The sequence below is a fragment of the Protomyctophum bolini genome, assembly GCF_963924005.1.
Source record: "Protomyctophum bolini genome assembly, chromosome: 2".
NCBI lineage: Eukaryota > Metazoa > Chordata > Actinopteri > Myctophiformes > Myctophidae > Protomyctophum > Protomyctophum bolini.
The window spans coordinates 35,000,252-35,025,897 of NC_137863.1; the positions used below are offsets into that span (position 1 = coordinate 35,000,252).

General features: G+C 42.7%; 1 protein-coding gene across 1 annotated transcript in view; it reads left to right on the forward strand.

The window, feature by feature from the left end:
* Positions 1-5,809: 5,809 nt before the first annotated feature.
* The window catches only part of grm7 (glutamate metabotropic receptor 7), a gene marked incomplete at both ends in the record, with an annotated part of 255,270 nt that continues 235,433 nt past the window's right edge, over positions 5,810-25,646 (forward strand). The window contains one exon of the mRNA XM_080776272.1: positions 5,810-6,319. Coding sequence (XP_080632398.1) covers positions 5,810-6,319 — 510 coding nt within the window. The remainder of the gene's footprint in view (positions 6,320-25,646) is intronic.

Below are 25,646 nucleotides of genomic sequence, written 5' to 3' on the forward strand. Positions count from 1 at the left end.
GGTCACACCTCGTGACATCACGCCTTGTGACACGTCACGCCACCATATATGACCATCTCCATATATGAAGATCGCAACACTGATTTCATCTAACCCTGGAATACCATAAACAAAGAAGACAGGATCATCACCGATCTGCATATATGGATCTACATCAGATCTCCATATGGTGCTGACCTGTTCTGACATGTCAGATCAGTGACATGTCAGAACAAGTCCTACCCCACCCGTCATACACGCAACCTCGCCCTTCACGGTGGTGAGCTGACCACCGGAGCTGAAATAACGTTGAGCGGTGGAGAGAAGGGCTAGAGCGGTGGCGGTGGTTTGGTCTTCACCGTGGCTTGTGACGTCATGTTGTAGTTCGTTGGTCACCTAACCACCGAAAATCCAGACTATGTATGAGCCTTAAGAATACAGATACTGTCCTTTTGGGCTAGTTTGGAGAATTTGGCCAACATCACACTGCTCATGCAAAATAATCTCTTGAGAATACAGATACTGTCCTCTCTTAAGAATACAGATACTGTCCTTTTGGGCTAGTTTGGAGAATTTGGCCAACATCACACTGCTCATGCAAAATAATCTCTTGAGAATACAGATACTGTCCTCTCTTAAGAATACAGATACTGTCCTTTTGGGCTAGTTTGGAGCATTTGGCCAACATCACACTGCTCATTCAAAATAATCTCTTGGTAGGCTATACAGTATGTGGCGGGTTCCACAGGTGTGGTATGGTAAGAGAATAAATGTTCACTATTGATGCTTGCTTCGTGGACCACTTGATGGTCCGTGGACCACCTGCCTCAAAATACATGTAGGGTATCAATAATAGGCTATAATCTATCTTCGAATGGGTAAGGACCACTACTACTACTAATAATAATAATGTATGCCTAATAATGTATGCCGGCTGACGTTATAAGCTGTTTATTTGAGGACTACTCTATGCATTTAAACCATGCTCCTTCACTCAAAGGTCTGCCAATAAGTTGCTCCAGTGCTTATCCTGAGATGTGTTTGAAGGATTAATTATGGTTATTTTTCTAATTATACTTATGTCAGCAAGGTGATCAAGTAGCAGGCACATATTGAAGGCTTTTTCAAACTTAAGTTATGCATTAAACAAGTCTGTTCCGCGAGATGCCATTGACTCGGAAAGCCCCGATGACCTTTCATTCATAACAGGTGCCAGCATGCAATGATTGAAAAATATAGTGTAAGGGCCTTCAGAGTTACATTGAAGGTTTACGGTTTAAGTTAAATGTAATTATCCATACTTTGAGTTTTGAGATTAAAGTTGATTAAAGATTGAAGAATGACTTGTGAAGGGAGCTGGAGACAAAGGCGGTTGTAGCCCTAGACAAAGGTGGTCGTAACACATGGTACACTATGTGTTATTTATATGTCATATTGGTGTACACGTTGTGTAACATGACAAAGTTTTGTACACTTTGTGTTACATTACATACTTTTGTACAGTATGGTTTTCATATAGTATTACAAGTATAGTGTTGCAACTTGATGTGCAGTGAACCACTTGGACATCTTGACATTTAGAATTTGTAAGTGCACTGCATAATATCAAAAACACCATGTGAGACAGCAGCACACTCACAGGCACAAAGCCTGAGTCTGGAAAATGGCTCCCTGTGGCTGGCTGTGGGGCTCATACTGCACCGAGAATCTACACATCATTTATAGGCTGGTGTGAGTCCTGAAGTGTCCTATGCTCTCCTGGAGGGCACAAAGTGCACCTTGAGGGGAAATGTCAGCAGGATTTATGAGTCTATGTAAATTTCTATTTCCAATGGCTGCTGACTGACACTGACAATCATTTGGCATGACTTCGGCTCAGATAAATTGAGTACCAACTATGGATCAATTGAAATTTCAATGGAAACCAGCACACATATAGGCCTAACTGCAGACAGGTGTGTCTGCACCTCATGATGACAGCCATTGCAATAATCAAATTAATATAAATGCATGCAGTTGATCACAACATATATCACACATGATCTTTGCTGGCAACCATACTTGCCATAGCCCTTGCTATGAATGCAAGGTGGTACAGTATAGCTCTTATGTGAGATCCATGCTTTTTTGCAGTCCTTTACATCTCACTGGCTACAATTCAATTTATTTTCTTTTGTTGTTTTTCCAATTGAGGGTGAAAAAAGTAGCTATGGCCTACTCTCTTCCTCTCCAATTCTATCAAAGGTCCAGAATTCCCCATGCAACAATCACATTCCGTGATTACTTTTATTGATCTAACTTTATCTATGGAATGACCACAGCCAAAAGAGCCTTCCTTCTCCACTCCCCCTTTCCTGTTTTTCACTACAGGAACTTGTCATTCCTTACATTTTGACCATGATTGAAGGGAGTCATACAGCGGGACGGGATGAAGGTTGGTTTCTGAGTCTATTCTGGACGTGATCTGTGGTCATGTCAGTTCAACAAAGTTGATTAGTGGTCAGAATTATCCGGATTTAGAAATCCCATAATGCACTTTACAGGATGCGGTGCAACAGGTAGTGTGACACCACTGTTTAAATCACTCTCTGCCACTGATTAGTAATACTAGATCGGTTGCCCGGCTATAGAGCACAGAGTCGGTAACGATGGAAGTTGAAGATCCATGCCCCACCCGTTGTACCCGTGTCAGAGTACCCATTCCACCCATCTGTCTGTCCCTTTTATACCATGGTCATTTCTGTATCTGTGTCCCTTTATTCCTATATATGGAGATGTCAGAACAGGCCAGCTCCATATATGAAGCCTGGGCAGGGGCCCTGCCTTGTCCAACCGTGGGTCCGTCCGACCGACTCGACACCGGGCACTGCACTCCCTGTGGTGGTGTTGAACGCTTGTGTCGAATTTGAAGTCGGTGGGGCGAACGGTTCTCGAGTTATGTGGATTACAGACGTACACACAGAGACTTATAGTTAGATAAGATAGCCAACTGTTAAAAAACAGTTTGCTTATGTAGCAAATATCTGTCCTTGAGTTTGTGTTTTTTCAGCAGATATCTGAAAATTATGCTAACAAGGAAGTTTTGTCTTTCTTTGTGTTTTAATTATACAGTTTGGGATATCACAATCTAATTTTAGCTCATTAGCATAAATTGGCTGTCAGCTGAATCTGTATTTATTTTATCATTTAAGAAGTGACTTATATATGGCATCATCATCTTTCTTCTTTTTTCTTTTTCTTGTTCTTTCTTTCAAATAATTCTTTGAGCATCTTTTCTGAGCTCCTGTGGCAATACCTGTGAGGATTCAACAGGGCTGAGTAATGTATACAGAATATATAATACATAGTAAATAGTAATGTATGTATAGGAAGAACCAAGTAAATACTGTATAAATAAGTATATGAGAAGAACAATCTGTACAGTGCAAGCGATGCATGATGAAGATAACATGCAGTGTACACACCCACCCACACTTACCCACACTCTCTAACATGCTAATAAATATAAGCATGAGTTCAGATGGGGATGGAGGGATGGACGGAAGGGGTGTCAATGTTCAGTATCATTGGGGAGGGGCTTGGTTAAGCAAGGAGACATGCAGCAACAGGAAAGAAGCTGTTCCTAAGCCATACTTATACTTCTCTATGCAATCGTAGGCTCAGGCTCACTTGCATGTTTTCACTTAATGTCAATAATGTCAATTACCTGTCAATAACCATCTGTGAAATCAAAGGGCTTGTTGCCTGCTGCTTATGCATGGTCCTTTGTTTCCTTTCCAACTATGCAGTTAGGACAAGGGTTCCCAAACTTTTAGGCCACAACCCCCAATTTGGAACGCCCTCATATGGAACCCCCTCATGGAACCCTGAGCTGGGTCCCCCCATGGGGTCACTTTGAGAACCATTGTTTACCTGAGGTCTGTTATTATGAGTATCATATACTGTAATCCATTGTTTCCCAACTTTTTCAGGCTTTAACCCTCCAACAAATCATATTTGAACTGGGGCCCCCATCCTGATAAGCATGCACAAATCGGCATTATTACATTTAATTCCGCATATTGTGAAAATAGCACAAGCTTGTATGGACTAAATTCACAATGTTTTCCTCTTTCTTATATTATTTGAAAATGTTTGACCAGTTTATAGTTTGTTGTTTTGATGACGTGGTCTTCTTTCTTTCTTTCTTTCTTTCTTTCTTTCTTTCTTTCGGGGGGGGGGGGGGGGGGTAGTGCTATGTTGTATTGTGTTCGTGTGTATTGATTAGCGTGTATTGATAACCAACAGTGTGTGTTGTACTGGTGTATTGATTTAGTAAATTACAACATTATTAACTATAAATGTCTATACTTGCCAGTGGTGTAAAGCACCTGTTCACATTATCGTGTGTGTGTGTGTGTGTGTGTGTGTGTGTGTGTGTGTGTGTGTGTGTGTGTGTGTGTGTGTGTGTGTGTGTGTGTGTGTGTGTGTGTGTGTGTGTGTGTGTGTGTGTGTGTGTGTGTGTGTGTGTGTGTGTGTGTGTGTGTGTGTGTGTGTGAGAGAGAGAGAGAGAGTAAAGAATCCACACCCTTGCTTCCACACTAATAAGATAATAACCTATAACTTGGGGGACATTCACATGCTATTATTTGCACAAGATGATTGTGTTATATTTAGTAGGCCTAATAAATAAAGTTGAAATTAAATGCATTACACTTTTTGAGATGTTCAAGTGGGCGGTTGGCCCTGCTCTATTTTCTGATCCAAAAAAAGGTTGAGAACCATTGACGTATAGACTAGGCTATATAGACTCAATTTGATCCACCTAAACCAATCAGGTGGGATATGTGATCTATAATCTGTTTTTTTCCGACAACCCATGTCAGATAGGCTATTAGATAATGTTGCCATCATCACCCTGTGAGCCTGCGTGTGCGTGTGCACGAGAGAGAGAGAGATCTCGCGCTTTTGTCCTCATTCTCTTCATCCTTTTCTCGCGTGGAGTTTCTTTGTGAAGGCATTGCATGTAACTGTGAGACGCATTTTTGTTGGCGTGTTGTGGATTTGTGGTCTTATCACAGACAGGTTGTCATAAACCTGCGTGGCGATTACGAGAACGTCACAGACCGCGTTGTGGGTTCTGAAGCTCACACTCACAAGCTGTGGATATTTCAGGTCAGGAAGTCTGTTGTGTTGGACTAAAGCTACTTTATCGTGCGCTATTTTGTTTACTTTAAGGCTTTTGAGTCATAGAGACGGGGTGCACGTTTGTCGGCAGGTGTGTAGAGCATTATATGTTGCCCATTTCCCTCGTTAAAAGTATGACATGAGTCGTGCGCGGGGGCTGGGTGATCATTTCCAACGACGGAATACTCTCCCGCTGGAGGATAGGAGTTAACACTCGTCATCCTTATTCGTGGGGAGCCTCCTCTTCAGCTGGCTGAATGTATAGCTATGTTTTAGTTTAGCTTTTCTTTATCCTTTTCCTCGGGAAGACAAATCCATCGGAATGGGTGCCCGAGCAACAAGCAGCCGTGGCCGTGGGCACCTGGCACTGGCACACACTTCAGAAGGATAAACGCGTGAGCGTCTGATTATCAGTCGGCGTGAGGTGTTTTTTGCAAGGTATAAAGCGTGCGGAATTATTCTACTTCATTCCATTTGAAACGAGCTGTTATCGTGTGGCAGCTGACGGATCACATGAATGGACAATTTCGAACATGCATGCGAGACGATGGATTCCTAAAACTATAAAAAGTGCCTTTGTTGTAGCTTCTTAATTTGGTCCTATTCCTGATTCGGCGAGCTGCTTTTATTTGACTTGTGTCGTGAAAAGGGGGCTAATTAAATCATGGCCAGGCACAAGAATCTCACTCATCTAAAACCCTGCTTCACGTTCCGAGTTGTGTGGATCCTCAAAGCTCTCCTGGACCTGGCGGGTTCCCAGGAGATTTACGCGCCCCATTCCATCAGGGTCGAGGGCGACGTGACGCTGGGGGGGCTCTTCCCGGTCCACGCTCGTGGGGCGCCGGGGATGCCGTGCGGGGACATCAAAAAGGAGAACGGCATCCACCGACTCGAGGCGATGATGTATGCCCTGGACCAGATCAACGGCGACGAGGAACTGCTGCCCAACATCACGCTCGGCGCGCGGGTGCTGGACACCTGCTCGCGGGACACGTATGCGCTGGAGCAGTCGCTGACTTTCGTCCAAGCGCTCATCCAAAAAGACACGTCGGACGTGCGCTGCACCAATGGCGAGCCGCCGGTGTTCGTCAAGCCCGAGAAAGTGGTCGGGGTGATTGGCGCATCGGCGAGCTCTGTGTCTATTATGGTGGCCAACATCCTGCGCCTCTTTCAGGTAGGTGGAGTAGTATAGGCTAAGCCTCATCGTGACACGAGATGGTCTACTGGTGGTTTTGAGCTGACGCGCGCGCGCGCACGCACGCACGCGCACACACACACACACACACACACACACACACACACACACACACACACACACACACACACACGGCTCTTTATTTCCCTCCTGATGAGAGGTAGTAATTGGATTCCATTCAACCCATTTTTACATCTGTCCGTTAGTTAGGCTAATCTCCCACTGTCTAAACGTGCCCCCCCCCCATTCTTAAAGCCCCTACAGAAAAAGTGCATCTGATGTCGCCTATATGCCAATCTATATGCATGGCATTAGATGTTGAAGGCCCTACTATGAGTAATCCAGAGAGACCTAATTTGCAAATTGCAAGGGATTCTTTTTTTATATACCCTCTCCCTTCATGCCCACACATATACATGGTAGACACACACACACACACACACACACACACACACACACACACACACACACACACACACACACACACACACACACACACACACACACACACACCTGTCTGCAGTGTGAGCCTGGAATGGGTTCAGTGTGTGCTGTGTTCAGTGTGTTGTAAGGCTGAATTGTGCAGCAAACACTGGGGTTATTTGTGTCGATTAGAACAATGCAATATGATTTATATCTGGACTGAATCTTCACAGAACAGGGACCGTGCAAAGCCGGGGTCAGGTCATGTCAATTCTGAGACGTGAGAGAAAGGTGGGAGATCAGAGAGTGAGAGAAAGGAGGAGAGAGAGAGAGAGAGACACACAGGAAGAGAAACGGAAGACAAAGTGAGAGAGCCTAGAGAGAGAAATGGAGAGAAAACACCTGTTGACCCCAGCTTCAGCTCACATGTGTCACCTTCTCTGAAGGTGACAAACTGTATACATGGAACAGCTGTCTGGCGTGTGTAGACAACAATGTCTCCTTTTGATACACACAATGTCGCCGGCCACTTCTTTTCACCTCCCAGTTCCACTCCCTGCTGAACAGGTGCCCCTACCAACCTAGTTAGAGTCACTAGTGCAGTGAGAACATCCTCCCCTGCTGACTTACCACCCGCAAACACAGCCAGATTGCTTTTGTGAATTATTATTGTATGTTATGAAGGGCTGACAAACGATAGCTATACACAAATCTAATTATTGACTGGGCGGGTATGACACATGTTTGGATGGGCTGGAACCACCCCATGTTGTGTTGCACCATAGACTTCTTTAACTTTGCAATTCAAATTATTTTATTTCCTATACGTTTCACAATACTATAAGTGGAATGATATGTTGGCATGTCAAGGTTCAATTCAAATCTGGTTGCAGGTGTTTCTGTCTGCAGATGAGGTCAATCTCACTGATGACACTATAGGAATGACAAAAGGTGGCCACTGTCCTATTGTCCTAAAGTGCTGAAACATTGTCCCTTTTTTCACAACTATCAGCACCCCTGCTCCAGTCTACATCTAGATTTCAGAATTGTATTGAAGGGTTAGATACAGATAATATAAAGATACATACTGTACATATTGTATATACATAGATAGCTTGCTCACCCTCTTCCACCCACCCCACCTACCACCACATCATCAGCCGTTAAACAACAGAGGAACAAATAAAAGGGCACAGTGCAAATACATCCGTGACGACATATATATCATTAGTGGCAAATTGTCAGTTTAGAAGCAGAAACAAGTTGAACGTATCCAGCCCTGCTGTGCTCTCTGTTGTACAGAGCTTGGTGCTGAAAGGACAGCTCCCGTTTCATGAGGGCATCCCCCGTGCAGCTGCTCTCTGTAGACTGCCACTATCTGCTCCTCCTAGCCATTCTTCATTCAGTCAGTTATAGTGCCATAATAACTATCAGTGATATTCTCGTACTTTATTCCATTAGTAACTTTTTTGATCAACCTAATAACCAAGAAGCGTGTTTACAGACATGAATCAACACGAAAACAAAAGAATAAAGGGAAAAAAACTTGACTAAGGAATCACAGCATGGTGTCGTCTGCTGGGGTGCTGGGGATCTCCTGGTATACCTGGCAACAGCTCCTCGTTATAGCCTAGAAACAGGGAACAGCTGAGACAGGGTGTGGCAGCCAGAGCCATCAGGTGATTGACAGGTGAGTCTCTAGACCAGCAGATCATAGCAGCATAGTCAGATTTAAGAAATGTCACAGGCAGGGCACTACAACAGAACAGGGACAGAGAAACATTAGTGAACAGATGATAGTGTGAGCAGAGAGTGTGAGAGTGATAGATAGATAGAATACTTTATTGGCAGTTTAAGAAAATTACAGAAAATGACATCATTTAAAAAAAACGCCAAATGGACTTAGACACAAAAAAGCCTTCGCTTGTTTCCATTGTGGTCCAGTGAGAGTATGCAAGCACATAACACCATGCTTTCTATGCCATGTGTGCACATGTGCAAGCACATAACAACTGGTTTGAATGATTCAGTTCTGCTTTGTTAACTTTTATAAGCTTCCCAGACACTAGCCATAATGGAAAGTATGAAAGGGATGGATGGCTTTAAATGGATACACTATTCATATTGCGAGCAAACACATTTTCTGCACACAGTCCTCTAGGCTTAATCCATAGCATATTCAGGTCAGGAAAGCCCACACTAAGCTGGGCTATCACCAGTTTGTACATAAGGGCTTGTGAAGCTATAGATTCATAAAGCAGATTTCATTTAAATTCCCCCTTTCCACCAATTTCTGCAAATTACTGACAAGGCAAAGTAGGTCAAATGCTGAATTGAGAGGAACACCAACACCAAGCTGCCTTCGGGCCAGCGGTGTCCCCACAACGCAATACCCAGCATAATGAAATGGGAAGCTAATTATTTACCCAGGTGATAGAAAAGTCATCTGTGTCACAGCTGTTTTTCAGTTCATTACACCCCTAATGTTCCCTAAATGGGCTGGTTGGCACTGGAGCTACACCACAAACACATTAGTTCATCGCTTTCCGGGTGGACCAGAGATGCTACCAGCAGATCATGGTTTGGATCAGACCCGGAAATGGCTATGTTTTATGTTGAGTTCAGTGATGTGGTTGTAACAGTTCAATGAGGAGGTGGGCAGACTGAAATGGCTATGTTTTATGTTGAGATCAGTGATGTGGTTGTAACAGTTCAATGAGGAGGTGGGCAGACTGAAATGGCTATGTTTTATGTTGAGATCAGTGATGTGGTTGTAACAGTTCAATGAGGAGGTGGGCAGACTGAAATGGCTATGTTTTATGTTGAGATCAGTGATGTGGTTGTAACAGTTCAATGAGGAGGTGGGCAGACTGAAATGGCTATGTTTTATGTTGAGATCAGTGATGTGGTTGTAACAGTTCAATGAGGAGGTGGGCAGACTGAAATGGCAATGTTTTATGTTGAGATCAGTGATGTGGTTGTAACAGTTCAATGAGGAGGTGGGCAGACTGAAATGGCTATGTTTTATGTTGAGATCAGTGATGTGGTTGTAACAGTTCAATGATGAGGTGGGCAGACTGTGACCCGACTACCATATGTTACAATAGTGATTATACTGAAGGATTTTTCAGGATCCTTGTATAGTTGTGGGGGTGGATGTATGGCTGATTAGGTGGGCATATTGCAGAAGATGTGTTCTCTACTGTAATACTAAGCAGACTAACCGATGGTGGTAATGTGGCTCATTGGTTGGGTAGTCCTAGCGTATTGGTGTTGTAGTTACATAAGTCAAGTCACCATACAAAAGAAAACAGCCAGCCAGACAGACACACTACAAGGAATCAAACTTTGTTACACATATTTTCCCATTTTCTATTATGTAGATGTGTACTATGGTTCCTGTCGATGGACCCTCCCCCTGCCATGTGCCGCCTCACATGACATTTAGGAAAATGATCATTGAGCCAATCATTTGAATTGCAGTTAAGTGATATACGTGCAGCAGTATTAATGGATTGATATACTTGGTGCATTGTTCGTTGTGGCAAATGTAGAGGGTGACTTTGTGACCTCAACATAATGTGCATAGTCCTTATTATACTGTCAGGTAGGCACACACCTGAAATATATTTTCATATTGTTGCCAATTTGTTGAGCAGTACAGTGTAAGAGGTGGGTGGATGCTGTTCAGGTGAATATGCTGTGACTCCACCATGTGTACCAGTAATAATTAGTTTGTCATCTGGCCACTGGAAATGTCCTTAGAAATATAGGTCTACTGCAGAAAATATGGGTATAAATGTAGTTAATGTACCGCAACATACATGCAATACAATACAATACAATACACTACAATTGAAAGCATAACTGGGATTACTAACGGTTGTCTCATTGATTTGGGAGGAATTCCATATTTCATAATTTGGTGAGCTGTGGCGTGCAGTAGAGGAAGTGGTGGCGTGCCAGTGTTTCCCAAACAGAATAGTCATCGTGGGATATGTTTCCATATTGTGAACTGCTGTATTGTGTTGTGTTAGCTGTTAGTCATAGGTTAGTGGCTATATTTTCATTATTGTGTCCAACTCCATAGTAAGACCAAGAGACATTTTCCGAAAGTTGGAGAAGTGACTGCAGGGGATTACATTTTATGTCATCTCATATCACAGCCTACCCCGTGTACACACAGTGGGATACTTTGTATAAAATTACAAACTGCTCTTACATTAGTGAAACTGTATAAGAAAGGATCCAATACAACAACCAAATGAAAAATCAACCTTGTTCCCCTATCCACACATCATCACCACCACCAACAACAACAACAACAACAGTTCAGTTTGTCAACACTGTTGAGGATGTCAGTATCCTCCTAAGGATGTGTGTAATGAGGGAGATTTGAGTTGATAAAACATGAAATGGCGTTGCTTTCTTGAGAAGCACAAATTATTCAATACAGCACTCCGTTTTAACAATGTATTTAATGTAAGATGGAAGAGGACTAGAATTTGGCACACGCGTCCCTCGTTAAAGCTGAATAAATCACCCACTAGGTCAGAAAATAAGAGCTGTGCTGTGGCGTGTGCGCCATGTCTGGTGGGTATGCTGTGACTAGGTTTATCTGGCTGCCGGGAAATGCATCAGAAGTAGTGTTTTGAACTATTATTATGTCGCTCACTTCAAACCCGATACCTGTGCGATTTTGTCAGCTATAGGCTAGTTTGGCAGTTCATTGATGGTGAGGTACAAAGTATCCATTCAGTTATATTAATCTGCTACAGCTTGCTACATTACTATTATATATGCAGACATACTATATAAACTGTAGGCTACTGATTTGCCGCAACTAGTCCCGAAAGTGTTGGCATTTGTCTGACGTTATAATGACCAGTAGATGATGTCAATATGTACATTTCTTTCATTGAATATATGGTGTTTTTCCACAAACGATAAAAAAGATTAAGCACGTAGACCACACACACACACACAGCTTTTAGGATGCGTCTAGTGGAATCAAAGCATTCTCTACAGTCGCCATGCTAATCTTAACAAGAGATAATCTTATTTACAAGTCATCTACACAACTTTACAAGAAGATTACATTGCAACTATATATACTTCAGAGGTAGAAAAGGCCACAGTTTTTGGTGACTACAGTATACAAATAAGGAAAGCAACAAAGAGACAAATCTGCATTTGCTTGAAGTAGCCTCTTAATTGACATCACCCCCCTATGCATTTTAGTTAGTTTATCTGTTCAATCCAGGCCCAGCCATAGGCCCAACATTGTTTGCAAATATGTATTCATGAGTACCAGCAGGTTGAGGTTAATTGGATAGTGTTTTGTTGTTCAAGCTTGCATTGTTATTTTTATTACTATTCCAAAAAAAAGTATGTTATTTAGCATACCCAATAGTGCACGATTTACATGAATTCCCTCCCAGCTATCAAACAATACCTCTTTTGGAGTCTCCAGTCATCTTGGCAAGCTCATTTGTGCATTCCGCACCAGCTTCTTTCTTTCTTTACACATCCTCACTTAAATTACATAAGAACAACCTTTTGTCAGGAAACATTCAAGTAGCTTTTTGATCTTCAGGCTTAACTTGTTGGATCCTATGAGGATGGTTAAGAGTGGTTATCACCACTCTTATTGGGTATGAATGATTCACTTTCCACATAACTCTCCAAAAATCTATACTAAAGTTATATCCTGTTCATATTATGCCACATAATATTTTCCTGTTCTCTGTTATTGAATTTATGAGCAGAGACCAGTGACCAGACACTATGGTTTGCGGGAAGCAACTGTAATAATATAATTCAATTTCCCAGAATGATCCATTGTTAATACACTTTCCGCATGTTGGTGAAATGACTGCAGGGAAATAAATCTTATATCATCCCATATCACAGCCTACCTCTCTTATTGCATTTGTACAGCTGTCAAAGTGGATATTTGTCATGAAATGTAATTTCACACAGTTGGCTACTTCGTACAAAATAACAAACGGCTCTTGCATCTGTGAGACAATAATAGAAAGGGACCAGGAGACAAAATAACAATAAAGCTAGTTCCCCTATCCTCTACACAGTACACACATAATAATAAAGACCCCCCACCACCATAAACACACACAAACGCCTTGCTCACGCTCCTTTCTGCCGATTTCTACAAAGCTGCAGTCTTCCTATCCGATTAATCCAAGGGCCCCAGAGTGGCTGGTTCCACTTTCAGCAGCTCCCCTCTTATTTGGAGCTTCTTTGTGCTGTGTCTCAGCCTGTCAAAGCTGGTTGGGAAGGCTCTTTCGCCTCTCTGTCTCGGCTACGTATAAAGGAATTGCTGTGGTGGACTAAGCCAGCCCTCTGAGCCATGCAGGCCCATCTATTATAGGAGGAAAAGTCTGTCTGTGGGTTTGTCTGGCAGAAGTTTAGTTTTCACTGCTTAGATGAGGTTCCCTTGGACCGACTCTATGCATTGGTCGTGATGATTTTACATCCAGTCAGTGTTGGAGTGAGCCATTTAGTAAGACATAACGTTCTTTTGAGTTCGGGCCGATATGTGGTCCTCACGCCTACGCCACACTGGCTTTGTCAGAGTACTCGTTGTACCCGGCTGTCTGTGTCAGTTTGCCATTTATGAAGATGTCTGTCTCTGTCTGGCTACCTGGCTGTCCATTTTATGCCCATATATGGACATATCTGTATAACATAATCCCTCACCTTGTGCTGTTCCGGGCCTCCTGGTGGGGATAATTTCACCTAACTCTTTGTCATGGTATGCCATGATATGCGCGCACCAAGTTTGAAGGCATATAGTGGTCTCTGTATCTGTCCTTGTCCCTTTTATGCAAAATAGCGGATGTCAAGAGATACGAGGAGAGAGGATTTGAAGTAGCATAGCATACGTTTTACAAAATATGTGTGTGTCAAAGCTTCATCATTTGTCCATTGTTTTGTTATATAGCTTACCGCTGTATTTTATGATCTCAGAGGAGATCAAACGTATGTATTTACTTTTATTTTTATTTACAAAGTAGTAAAATGTGTCATACTCTTCAATGAATATATGGACATTGTTAAAAGAGGCCACCCAACACCGGAACTACTGGAGATCAGCCTGCATCAATTTAAGTTATTAGCGCAAATAATTATTACGAACATATTCGTACCCCCCAGCTATGGGACGTTATCAGCTACGTACGAACATGTCCGTTTACCGCAGTTCAAAGCAGGATTTTCAAACCTCCATAAGTCGGAATCTAAGAGAGCTGTCCTTGGTGGATCTTCAGCCATCCAAAGCCATCTCACACTGTCTTAGGGGGGGGGGGGGGGGGGGGGGGGGGTGTGTGTGTGTGTGTGTGTGTGTGTGTGTGTGTGTGTGTGTGTGTGTGTGTGTGTGTGTGTGTGTGTGTGTGTGTGTGTGTGTGTGTGTGTGTGTGTGTGTGTGTGTGTACAGTGCTCATTGATATGTTGTGAAAAATGTAGAACTTCAAATTCGCCACCCAAAAAAGCCCTTTAACACAATCGGTGCCAGGATTTCTTTAAAAATAATCCATCTTCCCACAACGTGGGTCGGTTGTGGGAACCATTAGTTTTGGAAACAGCACAGTGGACAAAAATGGGCTGTGCTAGACAGTTATCCTTCTGAGAGACACAGCCAGGCAGTGTGTCTGGACAGTAGTCATTGGCTCTGATGTCATACAGACATTTGAGTCTGGAAAAAAATGCTGAACACAGCCCAGTTTCAGTGATGGAGGTTTTTTACAATGGCTATGACATTCCTTGTAAGTGACTTACGATGACATTCTGGGCACTCAGCTATAGTGAGCAATTAGGCAGTCAGTGTTCTTGTTTTGGGATACATCAAACACACAGTTGTCTTCCAGTTAAAAGACAGTGTCTCTCACCCACTCAACATATTTTTACTTTGTGGATATCCTCCGAAAATCACACTCCAAGCTAAATCGCAGTATAATTTACAAAAGGTTTTGCCAATCATTTGTAGTTATGAAAAGTTTGCATATAAGGCAGACCATGTTGACCATGATAGGCTCTGTAATTTACATTGACAGACAGGTCTACCACTTAATGAACAACGTTTGACAAATGCATTGTGTGGTTTCTTCAAAGACACATTGAAAGAACATCATTGAAATAAAGCCATTTATTTCTGGCTGCCTCTCTAAGCAGGATGGCCTCTCACATGTGCCTATATTTAACATAAATAGACTCATTACTGCCTCACAATTACGAGTTATGGTAGCCTTGGAATTTGTAAGTGTAGTGAAGGCAGGACTATTAATTAAAAGATTAAATCACATTTTGTGTCTGGACACTGCTCTCACAGGCAGATGGTTGACTGTCTCAGTGATTAAAAAAAGCAAAAAAAAGAAAGAAATACAATTGTTTAGTCAACATGTGCTTGACATCAAAGTGTTCCTTTTTCTGGAGATTGCATGGTCTCTTGAGGACAACATGCAAAGAACCGTGGCTCACTTGTGACTTCACAGTGACATCTTCGGTGTAATTTAACTCCTGGTAGTGTTATACAGTATCTTTGGGAGCCTTGTTTATGCTGACAAGACCACACTGTCTAAGATTAATTGTGTGCATTTCTACAGTATAGCATCTATTCTGTCTATTCTTTCTTTCTTGGGTGCATCTGCCAAAACAGGGAAATATTTCAGCAGTGATGCATGCCAATGCTCCTTTTCATAGGCGTACTACTGGAAGTGTACTTGTGACTGGGTATAGACATTGTGTTAGCAGCAGCCACCAACGGGCTCCGCCAAACTTTGGTCAACTGAATCCAAATTACTCTGGGCCCCAACCCAATTGCGTTGCCTGCATCACGGTAGTGAAGAAGTTGTGGACAAATCGGAAGGATACCAATGACATAAAGAAGCAGGAGGAGGAGAGGGGTGGCGAATATAATCGCATATGCGGTGCATTTCGCCGGCCAAATATTTCGCATTTTCGGGTTGTTTATTCACATCGCATCACTAATTTGCCAGTGTGTAAAGACCTTAAGTTACCATCCTAAGATCCTTGAAATTAAACGTGCCACACTAAATACAGGGCCTTATTTAGTATAATAAGGGCTGCGAAGGAAATTAGGAAGAGGCCCAATTTCTTTCCAATATGGCTGTGGTGCATAGAGCCTATTGAAAAAATGGACTGTGTGTTGCCGTGTGTGACCCACACCAGTGCACCTGCCCCAAACTAGGGCCTAACAGATTAATATTGAGGATGCTGAGGATTTTGCTTTGTACTCCAATTATAGGGTTGGGTCATTCAAATATACAGTAAATAATTGAATACAGTTACAGCTGACACCCATCACCTGTCCATTCCTTAGAGGCCATCTACTTTTCGCTTTCCTAATTTCTACATTATTAATGCTTCAATAACTGGAAATAAAAAAGGATGCCACCCAGTTTTCTTCATACATACACAAAAAAAATGATAATTAAATGAAAAGGTGATTAATAGTCTTCTTTTAATAAATGCACCATTTACCATTTATTATAGTGTTATAGTCTTAGAGTATATATGAATAGAGACGGCACCCGGAGGAAACCCTGAGGCGAAATGGACATAGTGGCCAAATTTGGTATTGCAGTTTGGACCCAAACACATGAACGCGCTGGTCCATTGACTATCATTGCGCACGTTCGTTCATGATGACACATGAACGCTGTTTCATACGTGAACGCACGTGAACACGTGCAACGATAGTCAACGGCAGCGTGTTCATGTGTTTGGGGCAAATCCATCCCAGAATGCACTCTCTTCCTACCCGTAAGGAGGAGTGAAATCGCCTCATGCGCTTTTGAGTGGATGGGAGGAGAAGTCCGGTGCCGTCTCTATTAATATATACTCTAAGGTTATAGTTCCTTCCTGTGTTGTGTACCATGTGGTGGTAATAATCGGTCTGTCTCCAGTGCTGAGAGGAATTGCTGTGGTAGACTGAAGCGTCCCTGAGAGACCTTGTGCCATCCTGCTCCATTTACAGTAGCCTCCACACTGTAAAGTACTGCTTAGCCTGGACTCTGCTTTCGTTGTGGAAATTGTGTGTGTGTGTGTGTGTGTGTGTGTGTGTGTGTGTGTGTGTGTGTGTGTGTGTGTGTGTGTGTGTGTGTGTGTGTGTGTGTGTGTGTGTGCATGCGTGCATGCGTGCAGGCCTATGTTATGTTATTACTTGTGGGGGTTTTGCATCAAAGAAGTGGTCTGACCTTGCAGAATTAGAGAAGGATGCATGCAGAGAGAGAGAGGACACATACGGTACTCACTGGGTGAGCTGTCCTACAGATTTGTGGGGAGGGATGTTTTTTTTATTGCGATCAGAGATGTGACTGATGTCTTGCCAAACTCAGTCAACAAGTCAAGGAGAGGTTACAAAGACCTCAGTTTGCAGTGCGGTAGTGTAGAACCCATCTGAAAGTTCCTAGTTTTCACTGCTGCGCTATTGTCAAACCCTGTGACTTTGTTCACGTAAAAATAAATAAATGCATAAAACAAATATAAGACGTGTGTGTGTGTGTGTGTGTGTGTGTGTGTGTGTGTGTGTGTGTGTGTGTGTGTGTGTGTGTGTGTGTGTGTGTGTGTGTGTGCGTGTTATATTCATTCTTCAGCAGGATATAATTAGAATCCCATAAATGTCTGATAGATTCATTACACACCAATGTGTCATCATTACACATTTTTAATAGTTGTAGTTTTGGGATGACCTATTCCTTCAAGACAGAAGATATTAAAACTTTTTAAGCCTGGGAGTAAAAATTATCAGAAAATGTTATCACCATGGGACCGAGGATCCATAAAACCTTGCATCCAGCAGGAACAGAAATGGCTTTGCTCCGACGTGGTTTGAAATCAGAATTGATTAAAGTACAATACATATAGTGTCCTGGTGATATTATAGAGGACAGTCACTGATGGCTCACAGAGTTTTACAGTATGAAGTCTTTTTTGTATCACAACATATATTGATGCACGATGCATCATATTGATCTACTGCTGAGCCTCTGCATCTACCCTGGGCCCAGACAACTTGCTGTATAGATTCAAGTTTTCAGTCTCCAATGAATAACTTTGTGTGTCCCTTTGTCGGTTTGTACATATGTAAATTTGGATTAGGACCTTTGACCCGGCTTTTTAGAGTGTATGGCTGGGTGTTTGGAGCTTGGAACCTGTGACCCCTGCATGAAAGCATACTGATTGGGGTCAGGAAGGGACATTACAACCCTCCACCGCTCAGTCCAGACGTGTCGGATTTTCTTTTCAGCAGACCAGCGCTCAGGGTTTGGCAATGAGTCAAGGCAGAGTCAGCCCTACAATGTTGTGAGATGATGACAATCCCTTCAATAAAAAAACTACGTGATGTATATAGTTTAGTGAAACACTGAAACAGTCAATAGTTTTTCTCAGCTAATCACGGCATGCAGAGTTGATCCACCAGTGTTTGAGATGAAACAATTGAAATGATTGAAAGAAAATGAATGCGTATATGGCTATATGAGGACCAGACTGAATGTATAGATCTATCCATGGAGCAGTACCCTGTAGGCCAGCTCTAGCTAATCGGTGCTCAGGGTCAAGGTCAAGGTTTCTTTATTTTGTCTCCCAAGGGAGAAATTTGTCTTGGACCTCAAGGACCCGCCCTGCAGCATACAGATACAATACAATACAATACAAAACAATACACAATACAAGACAGCAAAGGCACACAGTGACCCGTGCGCTTAGTGGTACACCCACCGCAGCTATGGCCGCGCCCAGGACACCCCTCCGTGGATTCATCTAGTATAAAACGGCAGTGCTTAATCAAGTTCCAAGTTTTCAGAAACATTTTTATACTGTTTAGCTACTGTTTATACTGTTTGGATTAAGAGCGTCTGCTAAATGCCTAAATTGTATTTTAATTGCAACACATGGTTGTGTGTATGCGTTCAACTCGGTAGCACCTCTCTCTAGTGTCTAGCATGGAAGAATGAAGCACCTGGAGAGAGGCAGCAACTATACACCTCGCAGCCAAGGTTGAAGTGGTTATTATGTCTGGGTTTTAGAAATGGTGTGTGTGTGTGTGTGTGTGTGTGTGTGTGTGTGTGTGTGTGTGTGTGTGTGTGTGTGTGTGTGTGTGTGCGTGCGCGTGCATGCGTGAATGTAAATGCACATTGTAAAGCGCTTTGGATAGAAGGTGCTATAGAAATGCAAATCATTTACCATGGTATTCTTCTATAAACATTGATACAATAATTATCTCCAGTACTACTGCAGGCATTGATGCCAGATTAGTGGGGACCTCCACAATAGTGTCCACTGTAGAAATTCTATGACTAATATGAACCTAATTTTACATTTAGCTGAGGTTAAACAATTTAGCATTTGGTACATTTAACTGGTGCGACTTTCAATACGTACAAACACTGAACGATCTTCTAGTCTCTAATCCGACATCACACAAGCAATTAATACAGTACATTTCTCGGTCAACTGGTTACCAGAGCATTCTCTATGCTTTGTGTCAACTGCTGTGGACATTTTAGAAAATGTTTAAATAGTTCCACCACCTATAATCCCCACAGCACATGATCACTGTTGCTGCATTATGTGAATGCATTTTATTTATAGTATTTTAATGCATTTGTGTATTTTATGTACTGTTGTAAACTGACTGCTGGTGTGCCACGGAAAAGATTCCATTTGATGTAAATTCAATGGACAATAATGGCATAGAGTACAGAGTTTATTCAGACAGTAACATGATGGCAGCCCTGCAAGGGCCAAATCTGCTCCAAACAAGTCAGAATTTCCTAATCCCTGTGGATTTGCTAAGTAATCATCCAGGACCAAAGCATGCTGTGGTCTAATTAATGTTTGCATTATTTCCTTCAGTCAGTACATCCTGTTTTTAGGCCAATGCTTCCTTTTTGGCTTGTGCTCCCAATATAATCTCATTAAAATGTTAAACCACTATTTCCCTCCTGCTGGGGGCGTGTTCTCTCCTCCGTGGCATCAGTGCCCCCGAGGCGGGGTTGGTGAAAGGGCCTTTCTGTGTGGAGTTCTCCTCGTGTCCCTTGGGTAGGTAACCTCACAGAAACATGCAGTAATCCTGGTCTCTAACTAACTCCCCCTGGCCAGCCGGGGCGCCTGATGGAGGGGAAAGGAACTGGTCAGAATAATGTGTTCCTTCCACGCGCTACGTCAGGCCCGGGAAACTCTTCCCTGTCAGGTGAAAAGAAGCAGCTTGGAACCCTCATGCATAGCGCCCAGGATTACATTAGATAATTCACAATGGGTGAAAAAATCAGTTGCAAAATCGTGGGATACATTTTTTTAAAATAAAGAACTACTGAGCTTAGTTGTGGCTTAAATGTTCTAACCCCCCACCTCCCTCCCTCTCGCTCTCCTTAGCATGTGCAACTTTCTTGTGCGCATAACATATCACATTGAAGACAATTATGTCTTTACCAGCTTGTACAGCAATCTGGTCCAGGTTTTCATCATGCGACACGTCATATGACGAAGCATAAATCAGGCTTCACTTTGTTTTTAGCCGAGGTCAGCGGTGTCAACTTTGGGAGTGCCTGAGGGCTTAGGCACCCACTGACAAAATAATAAGCCAAACAGCACCCACTGAGATGAAGGCTGAAGATGTTAATTTTGTCACGTATAGTCACACACCTTTATACGAGGGGTGGCCCGGTTGGGGGGTGCTTGGGCCACTGGGGTGGTGGGCGAACAGGTATTCATTAAAATGCTAATAAGGTGGCTTTTGTTCTGCTGCCAGGTAGAGACTCCGGCGCCGGGGGGCTGGGGAGCACCCAGTGACGTTATAAGAACCTTCCGCCACTGGCCGAGGCGCACACATCGCCTCCTCAACGAAAAATAAACGGTTAATATAAGGGACAGATAGTAAGTAGTGACACGGTAGAGGGTATGCACATGCATAAAGTAAGAGGCAAAGTGAGTTCAACATCTTTTAACGTTGTTTAATTCAATCAGATATGGCTTTTCTGTTTGTATGGGCTGTCAAAGGCCAGAAAGTCATTTCTTGCCACTCAATAGGCGTTCTCGCATAACTTCCGGGTATGATGATGATGTCACGCGCATACCCTCTATTGATAAGCTATGACATTTTGTTGGTGGCACGTTATGTTAAAGAAGTACTGTATACCTCAGTGTTTGGAACATGCTTTTCTGTGTCTGCGTGGATCAGTGCGAGTGAGCACACACATAGAGTTGTGAGCTGCATGCTCGCACCAGAGAAATGCACGGCAGAGAAAGATTACATTAATTTGGTGTGTTGGATTCAGATTTATTATGCTTTAGGACCGGTGCTGGACTTTTGGCCCTGTGCAGTGCTTTAATGAGTGAGATCCGTACTATAATTACTAATTACCCTAATTTAAGTGAAAATGTATTTCCTGATTTTCATTTTTTTATCATCTTCCAAAAATCCGATTTCAATTTAAATTTGATTAATCACCCAGCCCTACACAGTTGCCAAACACAGCGCTCCTCAGAGTGGACACAGGCCACATTCGTTGGCCGGTGTTTTTTGATTTTTTTCCTTTAAATGGTGATAATGCTCAAACGTGGTTCAAAAGACCACCTTCTGGGGAGGTCAGATGGTTACGAACGCCAGTGAGCCTTTACTATGAGACCCAGCAGAACATGTCTGTCTGTGTGTGTCACGCTGTAACACCCGCCCGCCACCAGAGGGCGCAGCTGGATATAACACAAAAACACATGCACGCATGGGAAAACTTTAAAAAATAATAAATAAATAAAAAAAAAACTTAAAAAATAATAATAACAAAAAACAAAAAACTAAAAGGAGAACAAAAAAAAAAAACTTCCATCTCATTCTCTTGGGTTCCTTGTCTGGTCTCCTCTATTGCATTGTCTTTATCTTGTGTTGTGGCTGCCTGTCTGTATCTCTCCCTTGGACTCTTAATGTTACAAAGTGTGACCAGCGTGGGGTCTGTGGTCGTCGCTGTATGGAGGGGCAGCCCGCAAGGGAAGCTGCCAGATATCGTTACCGCGCTCTGATCACCTCTGCCTTGTTTAGCCACGTATCGGTCGATGAGCTGCACGCCAACATGACAGCAATGGATGAGATATCTCTTTGTTCCCCATCAGTCTCTCTGACACACACACACACACACACACACACACACACACACACACACACACACACACACACTTCAATCAATAGCCACCACAGACTCTCAGCAGACCAACACCACTTCACTACCATTCATCAAGCTCAAGTCAAAGTCATTAATTTGCCTCTACATTCATTCACAATGGGAGAAAATAATGGGGTTGAGTGATCCGTTGAGCAGCATGTGTGCCACAGCCTGGCAGGAGCTCTCTTCAAGAGGACTTGTCACAGACAGCATGCTGGCAGTAGCTCCAAACATCAAGATTGGAGCTTGTGTATTTGTGGTATAGTGTTATGATGTGATGATGAGTGATTTATTTGTGCTCCACTAATAAGAGAATCTGTCCTCTCCGTCTCTACATCTCTCAATACGAGCATATGTGTTTCCACTCTTTGAGCAAAGTGTTTAGTGTGTGTGTGTGTGTGTGTGTGTGTGTGTGTGTGTGTGTGTTCCAAGAGAAAGTGATATGGCTTGGGGTCAACTATAACTAAAAAACAGCGCATGGATGCACCTAGGACGTATCCTCAGTGATGTATCCTGAGGTCAACGGGGTTTCGGGTCTCTCAACATCATACCCCTCACTCAGGCGACCCAGCCGGGAGTGATCAAGTCCCGACTTAAGTCCCCTGCAGTAGCTACCCTCAATCAGTCCCACTAACCAGGGGCACACAATCTGTTGGAACTACTCCAGAACTACTCTGCCAGGGCTGGGAGGTACACTTCTGGCACATGGAGGGACTAGGCTCTGTGGGTTGTCTCCTGTCCGGGCCCCTCCTACGTCTCACCAGGTCCACTCCTGCTCTCACCAGGAGTAGAGCGAGGACCTGTGCGTTGCACCAGAGTCCCAGCACCAAACAGTTCATTCAGGAGTGGTGGGGAATGGTTCCGCAGGGTCATGGTGCTGCGGTTCCGCTTGCTGCTTGCATGGCCCTCCCAAAGCCCTCACTGAGTATTAACCACTTACTTATTTATTCGCCTGTTTTGTTCATCATTAATCACAATGTTTTGTTCATTGAGGTTTGGCCTTGTAGCTGGAAATGTGGCTTTTTACTCTGTGTTTCCTTGTTTACACTAGTCGTGTAGTCTGTTACAATATAAATTTGTAAACGTTTCAAAAGACTTCTGGAATTTTGCTGAGTGGCCTTAAGTTGAGTAGCCCTGTCCTACACACAGACATTCGGCACACATAACTCCACACATAACATTGTTCACCTATTGATCAGTGTAGCTCAAGTAGCATACCACAGCACTGTCAAGAGTTACATGTTAGTAGGCTATCCCCACCAGGAGGCCGAAACAGCCGAAGGTGAGGGATTATGTTTGTCTGTCTGTGAACAGCTAATCTCAAGCACTGTTGGACAGATCGGCGTGAAACTTTGCATGCATACTCCCAGTATTCTCTATATATATTTGCAGATGTTGTCCAAAAGTGTACATTTTGTAGTATTAGTTATGTAGTTCAATGAGTAGAGCAAGGCACTAACAAAAACAGGGTCAAGGAAATCTATTCCCTTTACAGTTAATTACGAGTAGAGCTTCAATTTACCTTTTCTGATCTTTTATCTTTTGTATCTTTATTTAAATAGCTTATATCATTATGTTATCAAGTTGTGGGTTGTGTTCATAAGTCACAATGCTATAGACATGCACAGAGGTTGGAGGCCTGTGTTGTGTTTCAGCTGTGACAATCTCAACACTGGATCTCTTATCTGGTGATAGAGATTAGATTTACAGTGAATCCATTAACATGCCCACAAACTGTCAGCATATCAACCCAGTCTGACTCCTATAGTGGCATGATTAATATTCAACACAACCCTGCCACCAAAATAGATTTTCTTTCCAGCACAAGGTGAGGGAAGTCCCCTGGGTCTTCCATGTTTAGCATGTCTGTAATAATACAGCAGTAATTGCATTTCTCACACACACACACACACACACACACACACACACACACACACACACACACACACACACACACACACACACACACACACACACACCTTTAACAGCAATATAAAATACTTTCCAAACTGTAAAACAACACTAACATTTCCAATAAGATGAATAAAAATGGTCAATCAATTGAATATATGTTTACAGAACGACAAAACAATACTAATGCAATTAAAGTAGGGACACTCAATTATCTATTTTAAAAGAAAACTCTTTATTATGGTTTCTTTTAGTGCTTAATTTCTTCCGCTTGGCGGAGCTGGTACGGTACCTGTCACTTGAGCTCCCCTACCTGTAGAGGCAGCTCCGGTAGCTGTAGAGGGCGCTCCGCCACCCCAAATGCACATTACAATATACAATACGTCTCTATTATTATTTTAGTTTCATTTTCAAGTCAACTAGGCTTCTTCCTCGTCATAGTTACTTCTATTTCTAGTGCGATTCCAATGACTTGAACGATCGCATTGCAAGTACAAACAAAAAAAATACTCTTATTTTGAAATGTGTGCCCGTTTTGAGAGGAAATAGGTGGCTATGGAACCCCGGCGTCGTAAGGCTTGACGCCTCAAATCACTGTTGACGTTGCCGGGTGCGTAATTAAAAACAACTCGTCTCGACTTTTGCAATTTGCATCTGTTGTCGTTCGTTGCATTATGGAATATGGAACTTTCTACTTTTATGGAGCAATAGATTAACTGCTACTATGATAACGCTTGCTTTGGTGGGCCCGAAATAAAATAAAAAAGACTAGTACAGAATTAAGTAGTAGTAGCATTATTGAGTTGTCATCGGATTAGGAGGAGGAGGTCGGGAGGAGGCGGAGGAGGAACTTGGATAAGGTCAACAACGCTCATGCAGGTATTTAGCATTGCGTACTGTTCTGATGATGGGCAACTTGTTATACTGTATTTTATACAGTATGTAATATAACGTTGAGCCGCTATGCCAACTGAACTGCAAATGCTATGTAGTTGTGTGTTGTGAGCCCGGCGGGCCCCTGTGTAAACTGCTGCAGGCAATTGTTATTGATTGACTGATTGGACATTTTTATTCAGTTTGTAGAATGGGTACAGTTCAAACGAAGTAGCCTACACAGGTCAATACAAAATCTGACTGCTACGAGTATAAAACCAGAAAAAGACAAATACTTGTTACTTCAGTGTCCTCCATTTTCAACATTTAAAGACATTATTAAAAACGTCTATATGTCTATATGTGTTCTGATGGGTGGGCTGGCCGGGCAAAAAAACGGGCGCGAATTTAGACATTAAGCACTGGTTACTTTATATGGATTAAAAAACATGACATGAATAATAATAATGCTGGTATCCCACAGCCTAGAGGTGTGCTAAGTAACGGCCTAGTCGCCTTCTACTCTTAGTGTTTAATTCTGAAATTACTTTATGGCACTCGAGCACACTTTATCATAAACAAACTTCACAAGGCACAGTAAAATATGAATCACTAAGCTTTCAATACCCTGCATTAACAAAGGCCCACAAGACATTTGTAGAAATTGCATTACTGTAATAAACTGGAATGACATGGTTTGGTTATGAACCCATGAAATGGAAATGTAACAAAGTCTAACTGCAATGAGTTGATTTATTTTGACTGAGCTTCATGGGTGCCTCAAAAGGACAGTAGCAACCTTGCCTGACGGAACCAATCCAGCATTATCTTTTAGGACCTGGCCAGAGGGCAATATGTCGCTAACTTTAATGCGTAATTCATATGGTCAATTGGGTCCTGCA